This window comes from Crocodylus siamensis, chromosome 10 (genome assembly GCF_052110815.1).
Source record: "Crocodylus siamensis isolate JL-2025a chromosome 10, ASM5211081v1, whole genome shotgun sequence".
NCBI lineage: Eukaryota > Metazoa > Chordata > Crocodylia > Crocodylidae > Crocodylus > Crocodylus siamensis.
The window spans coordinates 8,147,199-8,168,870 of NC_143404.1; the positions used below are offsets into that span (position 1 = coordinate 8,147,199).

Below are 21,672 nucleotides of genomic sequence, written 5' to 3' on the forward strand. Positions count from 1 at the left end.
ATACAGGAACACATAAAATAAAAACACTTGCTGAAAAAGGAAAGCAAGCAGGACTGCCAAGGTGTATTTTAACTTCAGTACCTAGGTATTAAATATGAGCATCTGTATGAATGGTCCCACACCATCATCTGCATTAAATTCATTCTGCAATTACTCTACCCAGAGTGAGACATGGAGGCATGCAACAGAAATAAGATTCACAGTACAATTAAGGAGGTGGATATTACTTCTCGCTGCTCTGCTTTTAACTCTTCTCCTCACATTTTTATTTTTCCCCATTCTTCCTCATTCTCTGGCAGTGAGGATGGATGCTGATGATGCATAACTGGTTCCAACTTCAGCCAATCATTTTAAGGTAATTAGTTTACCGGTCCCCTGGCCTTAAATCTTTCTGGGAAATTGGCTGATGGAGTTACCTGGCTGCCAACCAGTACAGTAATGAGGAGTCTTAAAATGTAGCATTATCCCATGATTATATGACACTGTTAATTTATTATATCATGGCCAAGAGAGAATATGGGCTGGGATATCATGACCGCAATGAAAACTTCCTGCAGATATGAAATCCACACCATATTTTGTTTCAGACATACACATATTGAAGGCAAAATACCCTGTAGGAAATTTCAGGTTCAAGTTGGGCAAAGGCGGTAGTTCCATGTTGCCTCCCCAATTATCAACAGCTAGGGTGAACTTTATAGCCCCACATGATGCCACCGTTACTGTCGAAATATGACAGTGTAACTGTGGGAAGTGAGAACGAGAGAGAGGGTTTTGACAGGTTACCACTTCCTTTGAATGAAATTGCGCTCAGAAATTCACGCAAAGGGCGGGCTTTCCCATTCCCTGGCTTGGACAGAAATCATTGCTGTCAGTGTGGAGTCAGTTCAAAGTGGGTGAGTAAAACACCAGTGGATCAAAACAGTGTTTTCCACCCAGTTTGCACGGCTGCGAATTAAAGCACAAGGTGTAGTTTTAGTGTAATGGGACACTGGTCCCAAGTGTTTTCTGACTGCGGTTAAATGTTCCTCTTCGATCAGGGGGTGTCAATATTTATTTGGCTTCCCCGGGCCAGATCGGCACCAACCTGCAGCGGTGGGTGTGCAGCAGTGCTATGAACCGCCACTGTGTCTGTTTGAGGAGTCAAGTGGCTTGGCACAGCCATCACTTGAATCCCTCACAGGTCTCTGTACCCCAGAACTCAGCGAGCGGATCCACCCCTTACATTTCTGGTCCCTCCAAGAGCCGTGTGGGCTGGATCCAGCCTGCAGGCGATGCGTTTAATCCCCCCATCCTAGATGACTGGGAGTTTCACGTGTCTAGGAAGAACAGACACACAGAGCTAATAAGCAGTCAGCTGAACTAAAGGCCGGGGCTTTTTTTTCCCCCAAGGCTATTATTTTACACAACATTCAGACAAACCCAAAATTATTAAAAGAAAAGCAAATGAAACACAAACAGTTCCTACCAGCTCTAATGGTAGGTTCTTCCCTATTCTCATGCGGACCATCTTGCTGAGCTTGCTTTGTCTTTCACCCTCCCGTTTTCCATAGCCTGAATCTGTAGATCTGATTTCATTCGTCTAAAACATTTTTATTGACAACAATGGCTTGGTTCCACCCATAAGAATATACATATCATTACACACCAATGTTTCTGCAGCAGCTCTTCTGTCTTGCACGGACTTTCTGCAATTGCAGTTATAAAAAAAATGATCAGCTGCCAAGTTGGCCAATAGGGGCTGGTTCGAAACACAGTTTTCACATGCTCTAACATAACCACTGTGGTTCGGGTTTTAACTGTACTCAGCCTCCTTGATTTTGAACATTTTTCTTTGCATTACATATTCCAGCTGCAAATCCCTGCAGCTCATTGTAATGTAATCAATCTAGTCCAGAAATAAATTATGATGGCTTAGTCAATATTTAAACCAGATTTATATAGGTGTGTGTCAGTAAAGAAAATAATCTGGTTGCCCATACCCATAAAAATATTTCCTGATATTCGTCAGTGACCAACCCCTTCTCCCCAGAAAAATGGATCAGTCTAAATATTGGCACACAACAATTACTGGGGACAAAAGGGGGTTGCTTTTATATTTGCTTCGTTTTTTTTCCCTGTGGATCAGATGCAAATCTCATTATTCAGGAATCAGTTTTGCTACCCTCTTCTATGAGGTTATTTGCTACTAAATGGGCACATCTACATGTGACACTTCATGCCCATTGGACTAATTCTACTGCACATTAGCACAGCTGGCAAAAACTGCTCTAATGTGCGGTAGGTTAGCCCAGTGGATGTTAAGCGTCACATAAAAAGCATTCATCGGTGCTAATGCACAGTAGTGCCAATTACAGCGCATTAAATTAGTAGCTGTTATTACAGGTAAAGCACCATAATTTCAGCACGTTAATGGACATGTAGACGTAGCCAACTGTGAATATGGTCTGCAACTTCCATTGATTTCAACAGATCTGTTGTGTGAAAGTGGAAAAGGAAGGCTAAGTCATTGCCTTCTGAAGCAGATGAGGAGGCTTCTTTCCGCACACACGTCTGCTGGCACCAACAAAAGGCATTGTGCCGCATGGAGGGAGAGAATGGGAAGCAAGTGGAGAGGACGGAGCAGTGAAAGGGAGATTGCATACGGTCTACTTGTGCACCCCGTGGAGGTTTCCCCTTAGCATGTTACTTAAGCCAGAGGCAACTGCTTCTTAGCCATGGGGAGGAGTATTAAATGCCATCGTCAGATGTGGCCCTGATCATGCACTTTGCCTTCTTTGAGGATCTGAGCCACAACCACATGGGGTCCAGGCCACTGCTGAGACACAGGTTTTCACTCTACCAAAGATCCCAAAGGGTTTTCACTCTACCAAAGATCCCTGAAGATATTCAAGTAGCTGCCAGGTCGATAGGTCATACCTTCCCTGCCTTCTGCCAACAAATGATAGAGGAACAGGGAGAAGAAAACTCTCAAAAGGGAAACTAACAGCCTTCTTGCCTGTTCCTAACCCTACCAGAAGACAACCTGGATCTCAGTGTGGGACTCTCGGTTTGCCCAGTACAAGGAAAAAGCATCAGGGAAATGAAGCATCTCAAAATGAGCAAGCAGTGTGCTGACAGACTCCTGAGTACACTAGCTGTGTCTGACTCATGCCAGTAGTACTAATTATTATCCTTTGTTTATTAAGTTGAAACATGCATTTTATTCCTGAAAGGAGGAGTCTTGATTGTGTTGGCTAAAGCCTGTATAGTGTTAAACCTCTCCAGGCACCTGTGATACTGTAGCTGATTAGTTGTGTTGCATTGTTGGCACACTTCTGCCTTTTCATGCCAAGTTGTGTAGGCACCTGTTACCCACACTATAGAAACCAATGGGCATTTGATATGGAGAGAGAGCTGAACCTTCATTTCCAGAGGTCACTGACTGGGTACCTTAACCTAAGATGTTAGCTCAGTTTTGATTTTCCACCTCTCAAGCGTGCATGCACAGACTGGCAGTTCTCCAATTCTCCACCTGAGGAAAGATTCACAGTGATTTGATTTCTCTCTGAAAATTTCATCTTCAGCCTTTGCCTTCTGAGGCAGTCCATTATACACATGGACGAGGCTCTGGAGGCGTAGCCAGTGAAATGCACCTACATGTTGCATCACAAAAACTTCTAGCAAAGAGAAAGAGTTGGAAAAAAAAGACAAAAATCAAAGAAGGGCACCTGGAAACCGATATATCCTGCTCCAGCTTTTCCTGAATTAAGCATTAATTTTACCATTGCCATGGGAACAGGACTGGACACAAAACATGTCTGTAACTTTGATGCAGTTAGGAAAATATTTACAGCTCTTCTTAGGATGGTAAACAATCTTTGTAGATATCCCAAGGGACCTACAAGTCCCTTCACTGACCTTACCAGCTGAAATTTGGCCAGGGGTTAGTGGAGTATCTGAACTAAGCTGTTAGTATAACGAAGGGTGGACAAGAAGGAGCATTCACCCTGGGTGCCAGGTTGGGAGGGGGTGCCAGAATTGCACCCCCCCCCTCAAGTCTGCGCCCTGAAAGCATTGCTATGCAGGGAACTCCGAGACAGTTTCTGACTGCTGCGGCTTTAAGAGCAACAGCCAGTACATACGCCAGGCGCAGCTCAGCCAGGACTGTATAAGTCCTGTCATGGCTAAGGTTTCTGCCCACCCCACAGTCTCAGAGCCCGCAGTCCCCTGCATCCAGTCTAGAACTACACACCAACTCCCTCCCCTCCCCCTGCTTGTCCTAGGTGTCAGCCCTGTTAGTTATGTCACGGATCCAAACACAGTTATAATTGTGTTCTAGTCAGAACTCAGACCTATCTCTAATTCTGATTTGCTAAACACCACCAACACAGTTATCACTGGGCATGTCTACATGTGCATTTAAGCCACCTTAAATTTACTGCTCAGTAAGTCACTGCACGGTAAGTGGGAATAGGCCAGCATCTACATGTGGAGGCATTAAAGAGCATTAACACTGTGTGTGGACTGACTTGGGGCTAAAGTTAGGCATCTACACTGACCAGTAAAGCGTCTACACATGCATTACTGCACAGTAACTAATAGGGTATAAATTTGATACCAGCATAATGCCTCTGTACAAGTTTCATAGTTTCATAGTAGCTAGAGTCGGAAGGGACCTAGGTAGATCATCTAGTCCGACCCCCTGCCTTGGCAGGAAAGAGCACCGGGGTCAGATGACCCCGGCAAGGTGCTCATCTAACTTCCTTTTAAAAATCCCCAGGCTAGGAGCCTGCACCACTTCCCCTGGAAGCTGGTTCCAGGCCCTAGCCGCCCTGACTGTGAAGTCGCGCCTCCTAATATCTAATCTAAACCTACCCTCCACCAGCTTGTGACCGTTATTCCTGGTCACTCCTGGCAGCGCACAGGGGAACAGGGACTCCCCCAATACCTGCTGATCCCCCCTGACCAGTTTGTAGCAGGCCACAAGGTCCCCCCTTAACCTTCTCTTGTGGAGGCTAAACAGGTTCAGGTCCCGTAGCCTCTCCTCATAAGGCTTGCCCTGCTGACCCCTGATCATACGAGTGGCCCTCCTCTGAACTCTTTCCATATCGTCCACGTCCCTCTTGAAGTGTGGCGCCCAGAACTGGACGCAGTACTCCAGCTGCGGCCTGACCAGTGCCGCATAGAGGGGGAGGATCACCTCCCTGGACCTGCTCGAGATGCATCTGTGGATGCATGACAGGGTACGGTTGGCCTTCTTGACTGGCTCCCCACACTGCCGGCCCATGTTCATCGTGGAGTCAATGACGACTCCAAGATCCTTTTCCGTCTCCGTGCTGGCAAGAGGGGAGTTCCCCAACCTGTAAGTGTGGTGCCGGTTCTTCCTCCCCATGTGCAACATCTTGCACTTATCAGTGTTAAACCCCATCCTATTCTTATCCACCCACCGTTGCAACCTGTCAAGGTCAGCTTGTAGCCTATTGCGCCCTTCTAGTGCACCCACATCCCCCCACATCTTAGTGTCATCAGCAAACTTGAACAGGGTGCTTTCTACCCCCTCATCCAAGTCACTGATGAAGATGTTGAACAGTGCGGGCCCGAGGACCGAGCCCTGCGGAACCCCACTGCCCACGTCCTTCCGGGTCGAGAAGAACCCATCCACTACCACCCTCTGGGTGCGGCCCTCCAACCAGTTGGCGACCCATTTGACTGTGTGGGCATCGACACCACAGTCTCCCAGCTTTTTAATGAGGACAGGGTGAGAGACAGTGTCGAAAGCCTTCCGGAAGTCCAGAAAGACTACATCCACAGCAACCCCTGCGTCTAATGATTTGGTGACCTGATCGTAAAAGGCCACCAGGCTGGTCTGACAAGACCTGCCACTGATGAACCCATGTTGGTTGCCCCTGAGCATGCATTCCCCCGCAAGGCCCTCCTGGATGTGTGCCAGGATAATTTTTTCAAAGAGCTTACCCGGGATTGAGGTCAGACTAACTGGCCTGTAATTTCCCGGGTCCTCTTTTTTTCCCTTTTTGAAGATAGGGACCACATTGGCCCTCTTCCAGTCCTCCGGTACCTCACCAGAGCACCACGAGTGCTCATAGAGCCGCGCCAGGGGTCCCTCAATGACCTCGGCCAGTTCCTGTAGAACCCTAGGGTGAAGATCGTCCGGACCAGTGGACTTGAACACGTCCAGCCTCTCCAGAAGTACCCTAACTAACTCCTTGCTAACCCCTGGCCCAGGCGTGTCTCTCCCGGGGCCCGAGGGGGGCCCAGCAGGAAGGTGGCTGAACTGGTCCCTACTTAGGAAGACAGAGGCAAAGAAATCGTTAAATATGTTAGCTTTGTCATCTGGCGTGATGACTAAGTTGCCCATCGTGTCCTGCAGGGGCCCCACATTACCCGGGACCCTCTTTTTACCCCCTATGTATTTGAGGAAGGACTTCTTATTGTCCTTAATCCGGGAAGCTAGTCCTATCTCCATCTCTGTCTTGGCCTTCCTGACTGCCCTCCTACATCCTCGGGCGACTGTAACATAGTCCTTCTTGGTGATGACCCCATCCCTCCATTAGGTGTATGCCTCCCTTTTAGCAAGGAGACATTCCCGGATGCTCCTAGTGAGCCGTGGGGGTTTATGTGCCCTCCTGCTCCCTTTGACCCTTGTTGGGATTACCTCCCTTTGGGCATGGAGGATCGTCTCCTTAAGGAGCAACCACTCACCTTGGACACCTGGCTCCCTTCCCCTCTGGGTCCTCAGCGCTTCCCCAACGATCCTCCTTAGCTTGTTGAAGTCAGCCCTCCTAAAGTCTAGGGCTGTTGCCTTGCTGCAGCCCTTTGCCACCTTACGCTGGATGGTGAATTCCAGCAAGCGACGATCACTGTCTCCCAGGTGGCCCATCACCCACAGCCCCCTCACCAGGTCGTCACCCGTGGCCAGCACCAGGTCCAACAAGGCGTCTCCCCTGGTGGGGCTGTGCACCTCCTGGATTAGATGGAGGTCCTGCACTCTGGCTAAGAACCGACGTGAGCGGTCAGACTTGGCTGACTGCTCTTCCCAGCAGATGTCTGGGAAGTTCAGGTCCCCCATGATGACCACATCCTTAGCCCTCACTGCCTCTGTGAGCTAACCTAAGAATTCCTGGTCGAGCTCTTCTCCCTGGTTGGGAGGTCTATAGTAGACTCCCACCGTTAAGTCTCTATCCCCTGGACTGCCTTTTACTCTAACCCAGAGCACCTCAGAGTGCCCCCCCTCTACCCCCTTGCTAATTGATGAGGAAGTATATTCCTCCTTGATGTAGAGTGCTACTCCTCCACCTTTCCTTCCTATCCTGTCCCTCCTGTATAGCCTATAGCCCTTGACACTCACCGCCCAGTCATGCGATGAGTCCCACCACGTTTCTGTGATCCCCACTATGTCAGGGCTGGTGACAGCTAGGAGGAGGGCGAGTTCCTCCTGCTTCTTCCCCATACTTTGAGCATTCATGTAGAGGCATTTGAGGCCTCCAAAGGTTGTGCCCACTGACCCCCTAGTCTCAGCAATGCCCCGTCCCCCATCACTTACCTGTTTCTCCCTTTTGACCATTGGTCTGGGCTCGCTGGCTGTTGCTGGGCCTGGTAGTTCATCGTCTCCTCCGCCCTCATCTTCCCCCTCCCCCGACGAGCCTAGTTTACACAGGTATCAAATTTACACTCAAGTTGGTGTGAGTCGCCATGTTTACTGTGCAGGATGGGTGTGCACATGCAGACAGGCACCCGTACTGCGCAGTAATTTGGGTTACTGCACAGTAAATGCACACATGTAAACATGCCCGCTGTGTCCCCAATCCACCTGCAAGTCACCTGTACTTGTGGAAGTGATGGATAAGTGCTCAAATGTGTAGAAGTTATTCAAACTTTTTTAGTATACACAATTTAGCAGAAAAAAGGAACAGACTCCATTGCAATCTGTCTGGCACTTCTTGATTCTGATTATACCACAAATTCTAGATATAACTTTCATGCATTATTAGGGCAGATTCTGCTTCCATTTCCCAAATGGAATCTAGGTGTGCTGAAATCACCAAAATGTGTGTGTGTGTGCGCGCGCGCGTGCATGCCCGCTTTCTTAGATGAGTATAAGAGAGGATTATAAAGGGAACATTTGAAAACCATCCAAAAGGGTGGCTTTGGGTTCATCGTAGAAATGGTTTGGAATTTCATAACTTTTCCAAAAACAGTTGTCTTATTTCAATGGGTTTGCTACAGGTATAATATTCAGATGTGCTGAGAGGTCTTCTTAAGTCTGCCTCCATTGAAATTAGGTGCCATTTCACTATTAAGTGAATGGAGCCAACTTAGGTTAAGACCTTTTGAAAAGTCTACCCTATATGGACAAAGGGGTCTGTAAGGCACCAGACTGTGTATTTTTCAGAGTAGGTTTACCTTTCTACAACTGGCTTATGGCCAAAAATAATTGCCTTGACACTATTAGATTAATTTGGAGTCAGCAAACAAGATTTAAAGAGTATTGTTTGAGGTTCTTATGAGTGCCTCCACCCTGATCACACTCCATTTCCAGCCGCACTTCTCCTAAAGCAAACACACAGACAATATTACGAACATCTGATGTCCAAATATCCTGTGTTAACATCTATTTTCCCCAGGGATGATATGGTCAGAATGCAAAGAAATCTGGGAAGAAGGGCCTCGGGAGTATGTCCTGCATCTTTGGAACCTGCTGGATTTCGGAATGCTCTCCATCTTTGTGGCATCATTTACTGCAAGGTTCATGGCTTTTCTCAAAGCCACCGAAGCACAACAATACGTAGATCAGTACGTTCCGGATGATGACCTCAATAATGTCACCCTTCCCCCTGAAGTTGCTTACTTTACTTATGGTAAGATGTTTTTTGCTCTTTAATGCTCCATGTTCTTTAAGGGTAACATGCGGAAAGCACCAGCTTCCCTTTTTAACCTTCTCGAAGCTTTCTCAGATTAAAGCGGATTATTCTCCTCAGATCTATCCGTTACAGCCATGTTGGTAAACAGCTACCTCATGCTAAAAAGGAATGGAGATCTAAGCCTCGCTCAGTCTCTGAACATGTACTGAGGCCAGACTCAGCCCAATCGCATGTTGACAAGGCAACAACTAATCTTAAAACCAGAAGGGAACAGTTATATTTTAAAGTCAAGATAGAAGAATTCATTCTGTTCCCTCAAAGTAAAAGAGATGCAAGGCTACTAAATGTATCATCTAGAAGCAATGTGGTCTGGTGAGGTTGATGGACTTCTGTGAAATTGTCGGGGTTTGGCATGTGAAAACATGGGAGGACTGGGCTATCAGTATTAAAGAAGAAACCACCTCTTGAGAAAAGCAACTATGAAATGACATTCCTGATTATTTTTAGTAAATCTAATATCTAATTTGTCTACAGCTGAGTGTTTGTTGCCACGACTTCATGCACCTTTGATTTTTTGTGGGGTCTGGGTAAGCCTTTGTCTTTTGTATCATAGTCTACAGCCGGGGCGGGCAATTATTTTGGTCAGAGGGCTGCTTACTGAGTTTCAGAAAGCCATCGAGGGCTGCATGATAGGCAACCCAGGGCAGATTAATATTAATTTTCTAAAATTTTTAGGGGCCCTGTGGGCCGGACATAATGGCCTGGCGGGCTGCATCTGGCCCCCGGGCAGCATTTTGCCCACCCTTGGTACACTGAGCAATTAGATTAGATGTATCCTGCCAGCATGCCACCTAATGACTTTGAGCTACATAGCCCCTTCCTAAGGAAAACAAAAAAATACAGAAGGGGAACTAAGAGAAGTGGAAAAAACTACAAATCTTGTGTCAGCTTCCTTTGTTCATCTTCAAAAGCATCAGGTTCTTACAACGGTCCACTATTTCCGTGCTTGAGAAGCTGCTTTTTGTTATATTGTGTATTGAGGATGACTACTGATTTCTGCAGTAGCTTGTTGCATTCATTGATAGATGATAAGCAGAAACAATTCTAGAACCACAGTTTTCTCAGACCGACACTCAGTGGGTGCATCTACATGTGCAGTTAGTGCAGCGCAATAAATTCTGGAGCAGTTCACGCCGGAGTCAGCTGCTCCTGGTGCAGTGTCTGCACACGTGCCCATGACTGCAGTACTTAGAGCCAGGGTGGAGCATCCCCCGGCTGGCAGGGAGCCCAGGGGATCAACCCCAGGCTCCAGGTGGTGGTGGATAGTGGAGGGTCTGGCGGGTACACAAGGGTGCTATAGTGTGGGGCTAGCCGGCAGGCAGCCCCCCCACACTTTCTCACTCTTGTGCCACAGCTAGACACTGTTACCATCTACACGTGCACTGTGCTGGAGTAAATTACTCTGCTGTAGAATAGTACCATCCTGGACAGTACTATGCTATGGCAGAGTTAATTAATTTGCTACACCCTAAAACGGGCACACACGTAGATGGTGATGCGTTACTGCGAAGCTCATTAGTCAACTCAACAGTAAAGCTCACATGTAGATGCACCCAGTGACATCTAAAGATGATTGGTACCCACAAAAGGGCTAGATCCAATAAAAGATATAAGTATCTGATCTGTAAGATGAAATCCAGAGTCCTAATTAGATACCTAGACTCCCTATAGACACCTAGGGGCCCCTGTACATGTGCAGGTAAAGGCGCCATGGGATCCAATATGCAATCCACACAGTTAAGCCTCCTGTCATGCCACATGTTTTGGGACTCCCAACCCTGGCTGCACATGGTTCAGCCCTGGGGTCGGGAGCCCAGGCAGCCGACCGGGCTCCCAGCCACTAGGAAGACACTGCTACTTGTGCAAATTAAAGCTGGATACCAACCCATTATAAAGGTAGTACACATTTTTTAGGTCTAACCATAGCTGGTTGGAGCATTGTATGGCATGATAGCAACTTCACACATGTAGCTGGTTTTAGTTAATTGTGCAATTAACCAGTTAATTGCACAATACCTGTAATGTGTCGAGGGGGCCCTAAGATTCAGAATGGGAATCTCAACAGCCAACACACTGAGCAGAAAACTGGCTAAGCTAGCCAATCGAAAATGTTGGGCACAGGGGTTGGAAATCCAGTTTGGCGGTGGGCGTCTCAGTCAACCTTGTGTGATAATGCTTCCATCCGTAACCCAGAGTTCACTCCTTAAATTGGGTGCCTACATATTTTTCTACAGAAATCATTATTCTTTTTTTCCATAAGAATGTTTGTCCTGGTGATACAGGAGCAATCGCACAGGAAGAGGGAAACCTGAGATCAGCTGAGAGGTTTCAAACCCACACCTCCCAGGAGAATGCTCTGCCCACCTGGCTACAAGTTAATCCAAGTGAGCAGTACCCTCCTCCCTTCCTCCTGAAGCTATAACTGAGTTCAGAAAATAGTTCAAGACTCACTGGGCCAGAAATGAAACAAAAGGCGGTCTCTATAGGCTAGTGGTTAGGGCATGCGTAATAGGAGGAATCAGGACAGAGGAAATGTTCAGTTCCCCACTGAGGATCTGAATGGTTGTGTGATGCAAAATGCATAACTAGTCCTGGGAAAGGGACTAGAACTGAGGTTTCCTTCTGCCCAGTGAGACTCCCAGGATTGCTAATCCAGAGGGTTTGCTTCCTTTCACTCTCTCTGCCCAATGAACCCTCTTGCTCTATATTGCCACAGCCATCAGTGAGGAAGGTCAGGAGTGCTTCTCCATCCAGAATAGCCTGGTGGTTGGGGCAATCTCCTGAAAGATGTGGGTTTGAACTCTCCTGGCTGAAGAAGGAACTGAATTTGAATCTTCCACTTCCTGGGTGAGCGCTCTCATCATTAGGCTTTTACGTGAAACATGGGTGGCAGTGACGCCATCGCAACCATCTCTTCCTGTACTTGTGTTTTAAGACAAAACAGCAGCTGCAACTGCATTTTGTACAGAGCCTGCTTCTGTGGTTAGACGTGGTCTGCAAACACCTGCTGCGCTGAGCTACTTGGAAGACTTGGGTCCTCATTTCTGGTTGGACTCAGTGGGTGTAAGTCAGGATAGTTCCTGGAGCGATTTGCTAGACGCCAGCTGAGCTTCAATGTGTGCAGTCATAATATTCACAAATAAGAATGTTTTTGGATACAATATGTGGCAACTGCTTCTCTTACTCACTGGACAAAAAATAATGGTGAGGCCTGAATCTGTTGTGTTGTGTTGTGTCTTCCTTCCGGTTTGCTTCTGGACTATGGAAAATATTTGCTTTTGGTTATATGGTAAGGAGTGCCCTCATGTGGAAGAACATTGTCATTTATAAATCCATGTCGTTTCTAACGTTAGGAAGAACCTGTAGGACAGGAAGTCTTGGGAAGCGGGGACGGAGGGATCCCAGAAAATGTGGCTGATATCAATCCACTTGTATTTTCTTATTGCACCTGGGAAGGGCTATTTATATTTTAAAAACTGCAAATAACAAAGTGTTCATTTGCTGATGGATTACATTTTTTCCTAAAAGCTCGTAAGCAAGGCAATGTTTTTCCCAGGCTTCTGGAAATTTAATTTGCAACAGAAAAAACGAGCATAAATTAAGCAAACCCCATACATAATGAAATTAGAAATATAATGCAAGATAATTAAAAGCATTTTGATACCTGAAGATACATTTTCTTTTTCTATTGTGACAAAAGCTGTAACTTATTCAGATGACAAAAAATAGGTTTTTTTAAGTAATTAAAGAAACTGGAAAAGTTGTCATTACGTATTGAACTGCAGTGCTTGCTGATGGAGTTTGGGTTTTATTTGCTGCCCAGCAGTTTACAGCGCAACCTTTATAAATTGATTTTTCTTGCCATTTTGTTTTAGGCCGCTTCATAAAATTCAGTGTAGCACTCTAGCCATACCCATTTTCAAGTGTAGCCCCTGTCAAAATAAATGAAAATGAACAAACTTAGAAATAATTATATGATCATTTAACTTCAGAAAAGAGCAAGATATTAAAATCCACTGGGTTTATCAGGGAAACCAAAGGTGTTACATTCTTTTTGAAGCCTATTATACCAAGCAAATGAATAGCAGAAAATCAGAGCATACTGAATATTGTCCCCATAAGGAAAGCTGCTTGCTTTGGCATGGTTAGGTTGGTTTTTTTTTTTCCTTTTGCTTTTTCTATTTATAGACTATGAGTGAAATAGTGAATTGCAAAAATTCTCACTTGACTTCAGTGGAGCCAGAATTTTACTCTACTAGTTCTTCATTCCAGAGTCATGTCATTGTATTAAAAGTCAGCTGCTTTTATTTCAATTGCTTGGCCAAGAGGGAAACAATTTATTGGGAACTGATACAGAATGAATAGCAAAGAGATCTGAAAACTAGTTTTCTTCCTAGATTGGTAAGGCATAAACATGCCATTAAACTGGCATTGTGGCAGCCTTCCGTTCAAGATACCTTCCAGTCTGCTACTTTTCAAACAGTCTAGGTTCACGCTAATAATACTTTAATTTACTGCCATGCCATTAGATATGTATTTATGTCACTTCTGAGTCAGAATCCCCACCCCCTTTTTCCATTTTGAATCTCAATTCATGCAAAAGCACCTAGATACGATAGTAACAAGAGGGAAATCAACTTTTGGGTAGAGTAGATAGATGACGTGCATATAGATAATACCAGGAAGAACATCAAGAACAGAAGCAAGAGACCACATTTCTCAGAATTGTTTTCAGTTGGAGCAGTCAACACAAGCTGGAGAGATCAAGTGGTATGGAGGCTCCATTTTTTTTTTACAGGAATAAATCCAAACCTCTGTGGTCTAATGGTTGGGCTGAATTCCAGTGAGTTTCTTTTCATGTTTTTGTGGTGCCCTTCATTCAAAGCAAATAATCCCAAATTAGCAATTACCTTCTTCCTGTTTGCATTTGAAATTGCACCATGACACAACTTTTATGATCTGCAACTGTAACTGAAGCAAATATAGCCAATAAGGCCACGGCCAGGAAGTAAGGGAGCAGGGGTTCTGTTCCTGTCTCTGTCGGTGAGTTGCTATGTGGCCGTGGGCAAATCATAAGTAACCTTCCCATGCCTCCAATTCTCCAAATGTGGCTAATAATTCCTACCCATTTTGGAAAAGCATTGTGAAACCCACAGCTACTAGGACATTATACTTCTCCTTCCAGTCCTGGTCACAATGACCCAGAATCTATATCACAGGTGATTTATGTTACAGATTTCTTTCCCAAGCTCTTCCCATTACTAACACTTTATGCACATGTATTGTTTTAGCCAGGAACAAGTGGCTTCCCTCGGATCCTCAGATCATATCAGAAGGACTATATGCAATAGCCGTAGTACTCAGCTTCTCCCGCATTGCTTACATTCTTCCAGCGAACGAAAGCTTTGGCCCCCTTCAGATCTCTTTGGGAAGGACCGTGAAGGATATCTTCAAGTTCATGGTCATCTTCATCATGGTGTTTGTTGCCTTCATGATTGGAATGTTCAACCTTTACTCTTACTATCTTGGTGCAAAATATAACCCAGCGTTTACAACGTGAGTACCTAGGAAAGACGACTACAGTGAGTATTGTCTGAGGCATAACAACATTCCTTTCTAGGCTGCCTCCTGGGTAACTTTGCATGCCTTTATGTGACCAATGCAGTTTACTCTTTATAGCTGAAACATACATTCAATTATTCGAAGCAGCGTAGAGGTTTCTCATTGCACGAGCCCATCAAAGACAAAAAGACATGCTTGGCTAAAAAATTCTGCATGGTTTAATAGGCATTATGGTTTAATGCTTAGCTATCCTCAGGCTAAGTGCTCTTCCAGAAGTCTCTCTTAGTATCACAGAAAAGTAGGGCTAGAAGGGACCTTAAGAGATCACCTAGTTTGTCCCCCTGAGGCAGGATGAAGCATGCCCTGACCATACCCAACAGATTCTCCCTCCATCATCTCTTCCACTTCCATGTCATCACTCACCATCCCTCCTGTGGACTCAGCCACCTTCATTCTCCCTTCCTGAGCAGCTGCTTCTCATCCTGATTTTTGGGGTCCCTCTTGCCTCTTGTCAGAGCAGCCTAGTCACTCAGTCATTCTTCTCTTTTTCAGTAAGCATTCTGCTATCTTTGATCTCATTAAATGCACTGCAAGGCCTTTTCTAGCTCACAAGTTCATGGTGAGAGCTCAGTATCTGCCAACTGCCTCCAGTTTTACATGCTTTGGATTTTCCTTGGGTCAGAGATGTCCCAGAATACTCTGTAGGCATCAAACCTCCATGCCTCAGTCATATTATCTCTGGCTTGCATTGAATGGCTTGCCAGCACAACAACTGAATGAGACCTGGGTGTCATGATTGGCAACAAAATGAACATGAGCCACCAATGTGATGCTGTAGCTGGCAGAGCTAATCAAACACTGGCATGCATCTACCAAGGCATCTTGAGCAAGACTAAGGATGTCACCCTCCCTCTGTACTCGGCCTTGGTGAGACTGCACCTGGAGTACTGTGTCCACTTCTGGGTGCCGCACTTCAGGAAAGATGTGGAGAAGCTCGAGAGGATCCAAAGGAGGGCCACACACATGATTAGAGGCCTAGAGACCAGGTCATACCAGGAGAATCTGAAAGACTTGGGACTGTTCAGCCTGGAGAAGAGAAGACTCAGAGGGGACTTGGTGACAGCCTATAAGTATATCAGGGGTGTGCATCAGGGTTTGGGGGAGCATCTATTCACCAAGGTCCACCAGGGAAGGACACGAAATAATTGGCAGAAGCTGAGCGAGGATCACTGCAGGCTAGACATAAGGGAAAATGTCTTTATAAGTCGAGTACCGAGGTTTTAGAACAGGCTGCCTCAAAAGCCACCCACCCTGGCAAGCTTCAAAAAGTGTCTTGACATCCATCTTGCTCAGATCATAAGATCCCAGCAGTCTTTCCTGTCCGAGTGCAAAGGGGCCGGACCCAGTGATCTGTAAGGTCCTTTCCAGCCCCCAACAACTATGAAATTATGAATGGGAAGGTAATGTTGAATCTTTGATTAGAAAGCTTGCGGTCTCCCATTTTGATGTTAGATCCCAAGTCTTCTGGAGAATGTGGAATCAACAGGGACAGAAGCCTGGTAAGTTAGAAATTCTTTTTTCTGGAGGAAAATAGTAAAAAAAAGAACAAGCAAGAAAGGGCTTTTTATGGGATGAGTGAACATGAAACAAAAATTTTCATAATGTTATCTCTGAAAATAGCAGTGGGGAACCCTCTTATAAATCACTTTAAAAAAAAGAGAACAGAGCAGGTTAAGTATATGATTTTGTTAGGCATGTATGACGTGGCAAATATTTGCTTCGGATTTGGATTTGGCTGATTTGGAGGGACGGTGATTTGATTCGGAGATTCAAATCACTGTCCTGATTTGATTCAGCCAAATTGGATCCAAAGATGTGGCACCGCTTCAGAGTTTAGGCCATAGACTAAACAGGCAGCAGTCCTCACCACACTGGACACAGCTGCCTCCAGCTGGTAAGCCTGTTGTGGTGGGTGGAGCGGGGAGGGCACTGGTGTGGGAGGGCAGATCAATGCCCCCAGAGCGAGGGAGGGATTAGAGCTGGGGCTGAAACATGCTGCCCAGTGGAGGGGGGAGGGCACGGGACTCAGAGAGGGTGGTGGGAGGGCACCGAACTTGGAGAAGGGGGTGGGGGGCACAGGATGCAGGTGTGGCAGCACTAGGAGTGGGGGCTATGCCCTGCTGCCACTTATCCAGACGGGGTGGGGAGGAGGCACAATACAGGCACAGCTTGCTCTGGGCAGAAGGGGGCAAGTGGCAGCAGGGCATAGCCCAGCCAGGGTGGGGGGCACAGGACGCGGGCATGACAGCACTGGGAGTGGGGGCTATGCCCTGCTGCTGCTTGCCTCCTTCTGCCTGGAGCAAGCCATGGCTGTATTGTGCCCTTGCCCTCCTTCTCTGGCTGGGCAAGTGGCAGCAGGACATAGCCCCTGCTCCCAGTGCTGCCATGCCTGCATCCCGCGCCTCTCCACCCCGTCCCCAAGTCCCACACCGTCCCCCACCCCAGCTGGACAGCTTGTCCCAGCCCTAGCCCCAATCCGTCCCTCGCTGTGGGAGCATTGATCTGCCCCCCCTTCCCTCCCCCCTGTGCTCACCACAACAGACTTACCAGCTGGAGGCAGCTTTGTTCAGAGTGGTGAGGACTGCTGCCTGTTTAATCTATGGCCGAATCTTTTCCAAACTGATTCAGAGGCTTCTGATTTGATTCTGACCTTTTAATTGGTCTCCTGATTCGATTCGGATTTGGAGATTCAGCTGCTGAATCAAGCTGAATCTCCTCTGAATCCGATCAGCTGCCAAAGCTTCTCACAGCCCTAATTTATGTTCCTAGACTGTAAGCTACTTGCACCGAAGTGTAGGTACAACAAGGGGGAAGTTCAATTACTCATGCAGCTGAAATCCCACAGCTGAATGCAGCTGCTCTGCCAGGCATTGCATATTCAGAGACAAATATTTAGGAAGTGTTACTGAGGAATTTCTCCAAAAAGAAAGAAAAACAATCCCCAAAACTCAACATAATAAATCGTTCAGAGAGAAGCAGAAATAGCACAGGGGTAGGAGCAGGAATTGCATTCCTTCAGTCAAGAACGTGGTTTTCTTAACAGAGCACACACTGAAGGCTATAACATGCAAGGAAAGCTGGAGACTAAGCATCTCTTGATCTCCCTCTAGTGACAATCCAATAAATCAGCAAAATCCATGAAAAGGTGGAGATTGTCTGCGCTTCTTGATGTTGGGTGTGTGTTGCTTGCATTCTGCCACAAACCTTTAATTAAATACTGTACTTGTTGAATGGCAGGAAAAATTACCACTGGAGAATATTCAAGGGGCTCCACCCTATCTGCAAAGACTGAACAATTGGAGTATACCTGAGAAATGGGACCTCAGAATTAAAAAATCGATATGACGATTAGGCATGCAGGCTAAATTCACATTTGCTGCCATCAGACTAGATATGGGACAACCCACCCGTACTCCTGCACGCTGGTCTGTAATAGATCTGGACCACACATAGTCCCTTTCACATCTAAAATAGCAGGAAGGGTTAGGAAAACCCCAGAGCAATGAAGACGTTGAGTTTCAGATGAATGCCTTGTTCAAACAGAAGAGTGTGGAGCTTTGCAGAAGCAGTTTGAGGTGCACACTAGAAACCTCAAGGACATATTTTGCACTTGAGGCCCAGGGCAGAATGGGAACTGACCTTTCCACACATCTCTCTGCGTATGCATCAGCATGGATCCCTTAGGAGTTGTGCTGCTATTAACCCTCCGCTGCTGTACCTGTGCTGTGGTTCAGCTGTAATCAAATATATTGTGCTGTTTCACTCGGGAGGCCACCAGCCTCCCAAAGGAGTATTATTTCCTGGCTCCTCTGTGAAAGGTCCATGAATGGCAATTCTGATATCAGCCAGAGTTTTGCTACTGACTTCAATACAGCAAGGAATTCACCTCTGGAGTCAGTAGGTTGTGGAAATGCGTTTGTGGATTCTGGGCATGCACGGGGTGATGGGGGGGTCCTATGCCCCAGGCTAGCAGGGGGCAGATGTTCTGGTCAACCCTTGATAGGGAAAAAAAATGAAATAAATAAAGCTACCTGGGTAAAATTTAAGGACACTGCAGCTTCCCCCCTGCACAGGAGAGGAATTAAACAATAGATCCACAACCTCCTTTCTGATGCAAGACAGAGAAGAGTATGAGCCATATTATATAACAATTTCCCCCTTATGGATCTAATCTAAGCCAACCCCTACCATGGCATTTAAGGGTTAAGTGAGTTGATACTACAGCATCAACATAAGACAGAGTAGGCAGGAACTGGCATTTTGATGTGTCATTCATGTAACCCATTCCACAGTGGGAAATAGGCTCTGCTGTTAGCCCTGCTACGAGGAACTGACCTTCCCAGTTTAATATCTGTCTTATCTGAGTGACTGTTTCTCCCCCAACACGTAGGAGCCAATGCTATTACTTTAGCATCTAGTATAACATGTGCTTTATAAAGTTGATTTAAAATTTTCTAATCAAGGAAAATGTGCCTCATAGCGTTCCTCTGCCACCTCAGGATACATTTTAATGGAGGGGTTTACAGGGACAAAATGCAATTACATTGATCTGTTTTCCATAACAAGGTAAGAGAGAATTGAAGACACAGGGAGCGACTCACTTATCGTTTGAATAGAAGAATATGCCCTTGAAGCACAGGAGTTAATCAACAGCTGAGTGAATACCTCCCTCCCTTTCGGGGATCATAGCCATCAGTTATGGTATTCCATTGGCGCATGTTTCCAAAAGAGTTGGCTAATGAATTTTTGACATTCTCTGATGCAGTGCTATCGTGAAGCAATTTACTGAAGAGCTTAGTTAATGATCAGGTTCCCTTTATGCCTGCTAGTCTCACTTGAGGTAAATGGGAAACAGCTTGGACTGAAATGGTGATAACTTCCTAGAGGTGCGGTAGGATTACCTGTGAATAAGGGTTGAAAGATGAGGCTGTACCTGGGATTTGTCGGTGATAGGGAGATGCCCTTTTAAAGAGGAATTAAAAGGCTCTTCTTTCCTCCGCTCAAATCTTTTGAATACTCTGAACAATAACTATGTACCTTCAAGGGACTGTAAGGAGTTTGTGTTGTTAGTAATGGCCTACTGGATGAACACAAATCATGTACAAAATTAAAAGAAAGGTCAACAGTTAAATTAGGATGTAAAATTCTCCAGCTAGTGACATGAGACAGCAGTCTGTTATGTTGCTACCAAGTGTCCTGACAGCAGAGTATGGGTGGAGGCTGCCTGAAGAGCAGATCAAGCCATTAGAAGTAGTGAGTTGGAACATTTGGCCTCAATCCCAGAGTATGATCCGTTCCAAGAGCTGGAATCTCATATGGATAAGCCTCATGCTGAAGTTAATGAGGCTTCATGCCAGTTAAGGTGCCCCGCAGATTGCAGGATCAGCAACCCTGTCACCTTGCAATTACTGGGGTTAGAAATAGTCACTCTGGTCCAAATATGCAACAATAGACAGTCCACACTTTGGCTTTGCTGTTCTTTGTAGGAATCAATATCAAGGTGCCCAGAGGCTGTGCCCTTTCCTAGTAATATATATATATACACACACACACACAGAGAGAACAGATCAGGTCCATCTTGTGCTCTTCTTGAACTGAAACCTCAGAACCTTAATCAATATAGTAAATCTACAGTATCTGTGTACTTTTTTACACACTGGGCATGTTTACACGTGCATTTACTCCAGGCTAGATTTACTGTGCAGTAAAATAATGTGGAGTAAGGGTTTTGGGGTAGGTGTCTACATATACAGAGATTAGGGAGAAAATTTGCTTCCAATTCCGTGCAGCCCTGCAATGGGTCCCTGCTGCCACCTGTGGGAGCCCCAGGTCCCCCCGGGTGCTAGCCCAAGGACTGGCAGGGAGCGCTAGGCCAGGAGACAGCTGCCTCCTGGCTCCGGAGGGATGCCTGCTGTTGGGGCAGGGACAGTGTTTCCCTGCCCTGGCAGCATAGAGCTCCTGGCCCTGGCTCCCTCAGCAGAGGCATGGGGCTTAGAAAAAGCTGCAGGGGAGGGGCAGGTCCCAGTCCCCTGCCCTGATCCACCATGGGATAGCTAGCAGTTAGTTCGTTGCTAGGTGCCCCACCAGTAGATCAAGACAGGGGGCTGGGACCTACCACACCCCTGCAGCTCTTTCCAAGCCCTGTGCCTCAATCACCCAATCAGGGCACGGGGCTGGGACCTGCTCCTGACCGAGACAGTTCCCAGCCAGTCCTGGGCTGTACGGGGAAGTCTGTATGTGGAGCCCAGAGCTTGGTGGGGACTGCCCAAAACAGGACAGTCTGCAGCCACCTCCAAGCTTGACACGCTTCCCTGTACAGCCTGGGGTTGGCTGTGAACTGTGCTGCTCAGGGGCAGGTCTCAGCCAGCTCCAGGCTGGGCAGGGAATTGTCCCCTTGCAGGGAGCTGCCATCCCCTGCTCCACAATTGGAGCAAGGAGACATTGCCCCCAGACACACAGGACAGGTGCTGGGGAACTTGTTCCCCATGCAGCTTCATGATTTCAGAGCTGGAGGGGTGGGAGGAACAGGCTGGGGAGCTTCCCCTCACCCCCTGCCCAGCTCTGTGCTTGCAGAGTTGGGCAGGGAACAAGTTTCCCAGCCCCTGCCAGCGGGGAGCTCCCAGCACCAGCTCTGCAACCATGGGGCTGCTGCTGATCTCTCATCCTGAGTTCTGCCATCACAGAGACACTCCTGGGAGATGCTGATTTCTTAGGCAGTCATGGGGCTTGGGCTTGCAGACCCTTATCTCCCAGCCCACTCACAATCTGGGGGCAGGGGCATGGAGCTCTCTGCTGCCAGGGCAGGGGGCATAGACCCCACCTGGGCTCCTGTGCAGAGCCTGCCCTGGCAGCAGACAGGGAGCTAACTCCCGACTGACTGGAAGCAAACATTGCTCCTGCACCCCCCTCCCCCCGTCATCAGATATTGGTCCCAGTCAGGTGTCTACATGAGCGGTGCAGTGCCATTACTAATGCTAAGTAAATTAGCCACTTGCACTGGCAGGTAGAAAATGTACTTGGTATTAGAGAGGTTTGCTCGAAGTAAGCATGTGCATGTGTAGATGCATATGCTTACTTCCCAGTAAACGATGCTAATGCAAAGTTAAGCATCTCATGTAGATCTGCCCAA

General features: G+C 46.8%; 1 protein-coding gene across 2 annotated transcripts in view; it reads left to right on the forward strand.

The window, feature by feature from the left end:
- Nucleotides 1-21,672, forward strand: part of TRPC7 (transient receptor potential cation channel subfamily C member 7) — a 121,506-nt gene that overhangs the window by 76,367 nt on the left and 23,467 nt on the right. For both annotated transcript variants that reach the window (XM_090064574.1, XM_090064575.1), the window contains exons 5-6: nt 8,625-8,858; nt 14,213-14,477. In XM_090064574.1, the coding sequence (XP_089920700.1) occupies nt 8,625-8,858; nt 14,213-14,477 (499 nt within the window). The remainder of the gene's footprint in view (nt 1-8,624; nt 8,859-14,212; nt 14,478-21,672) is intronic.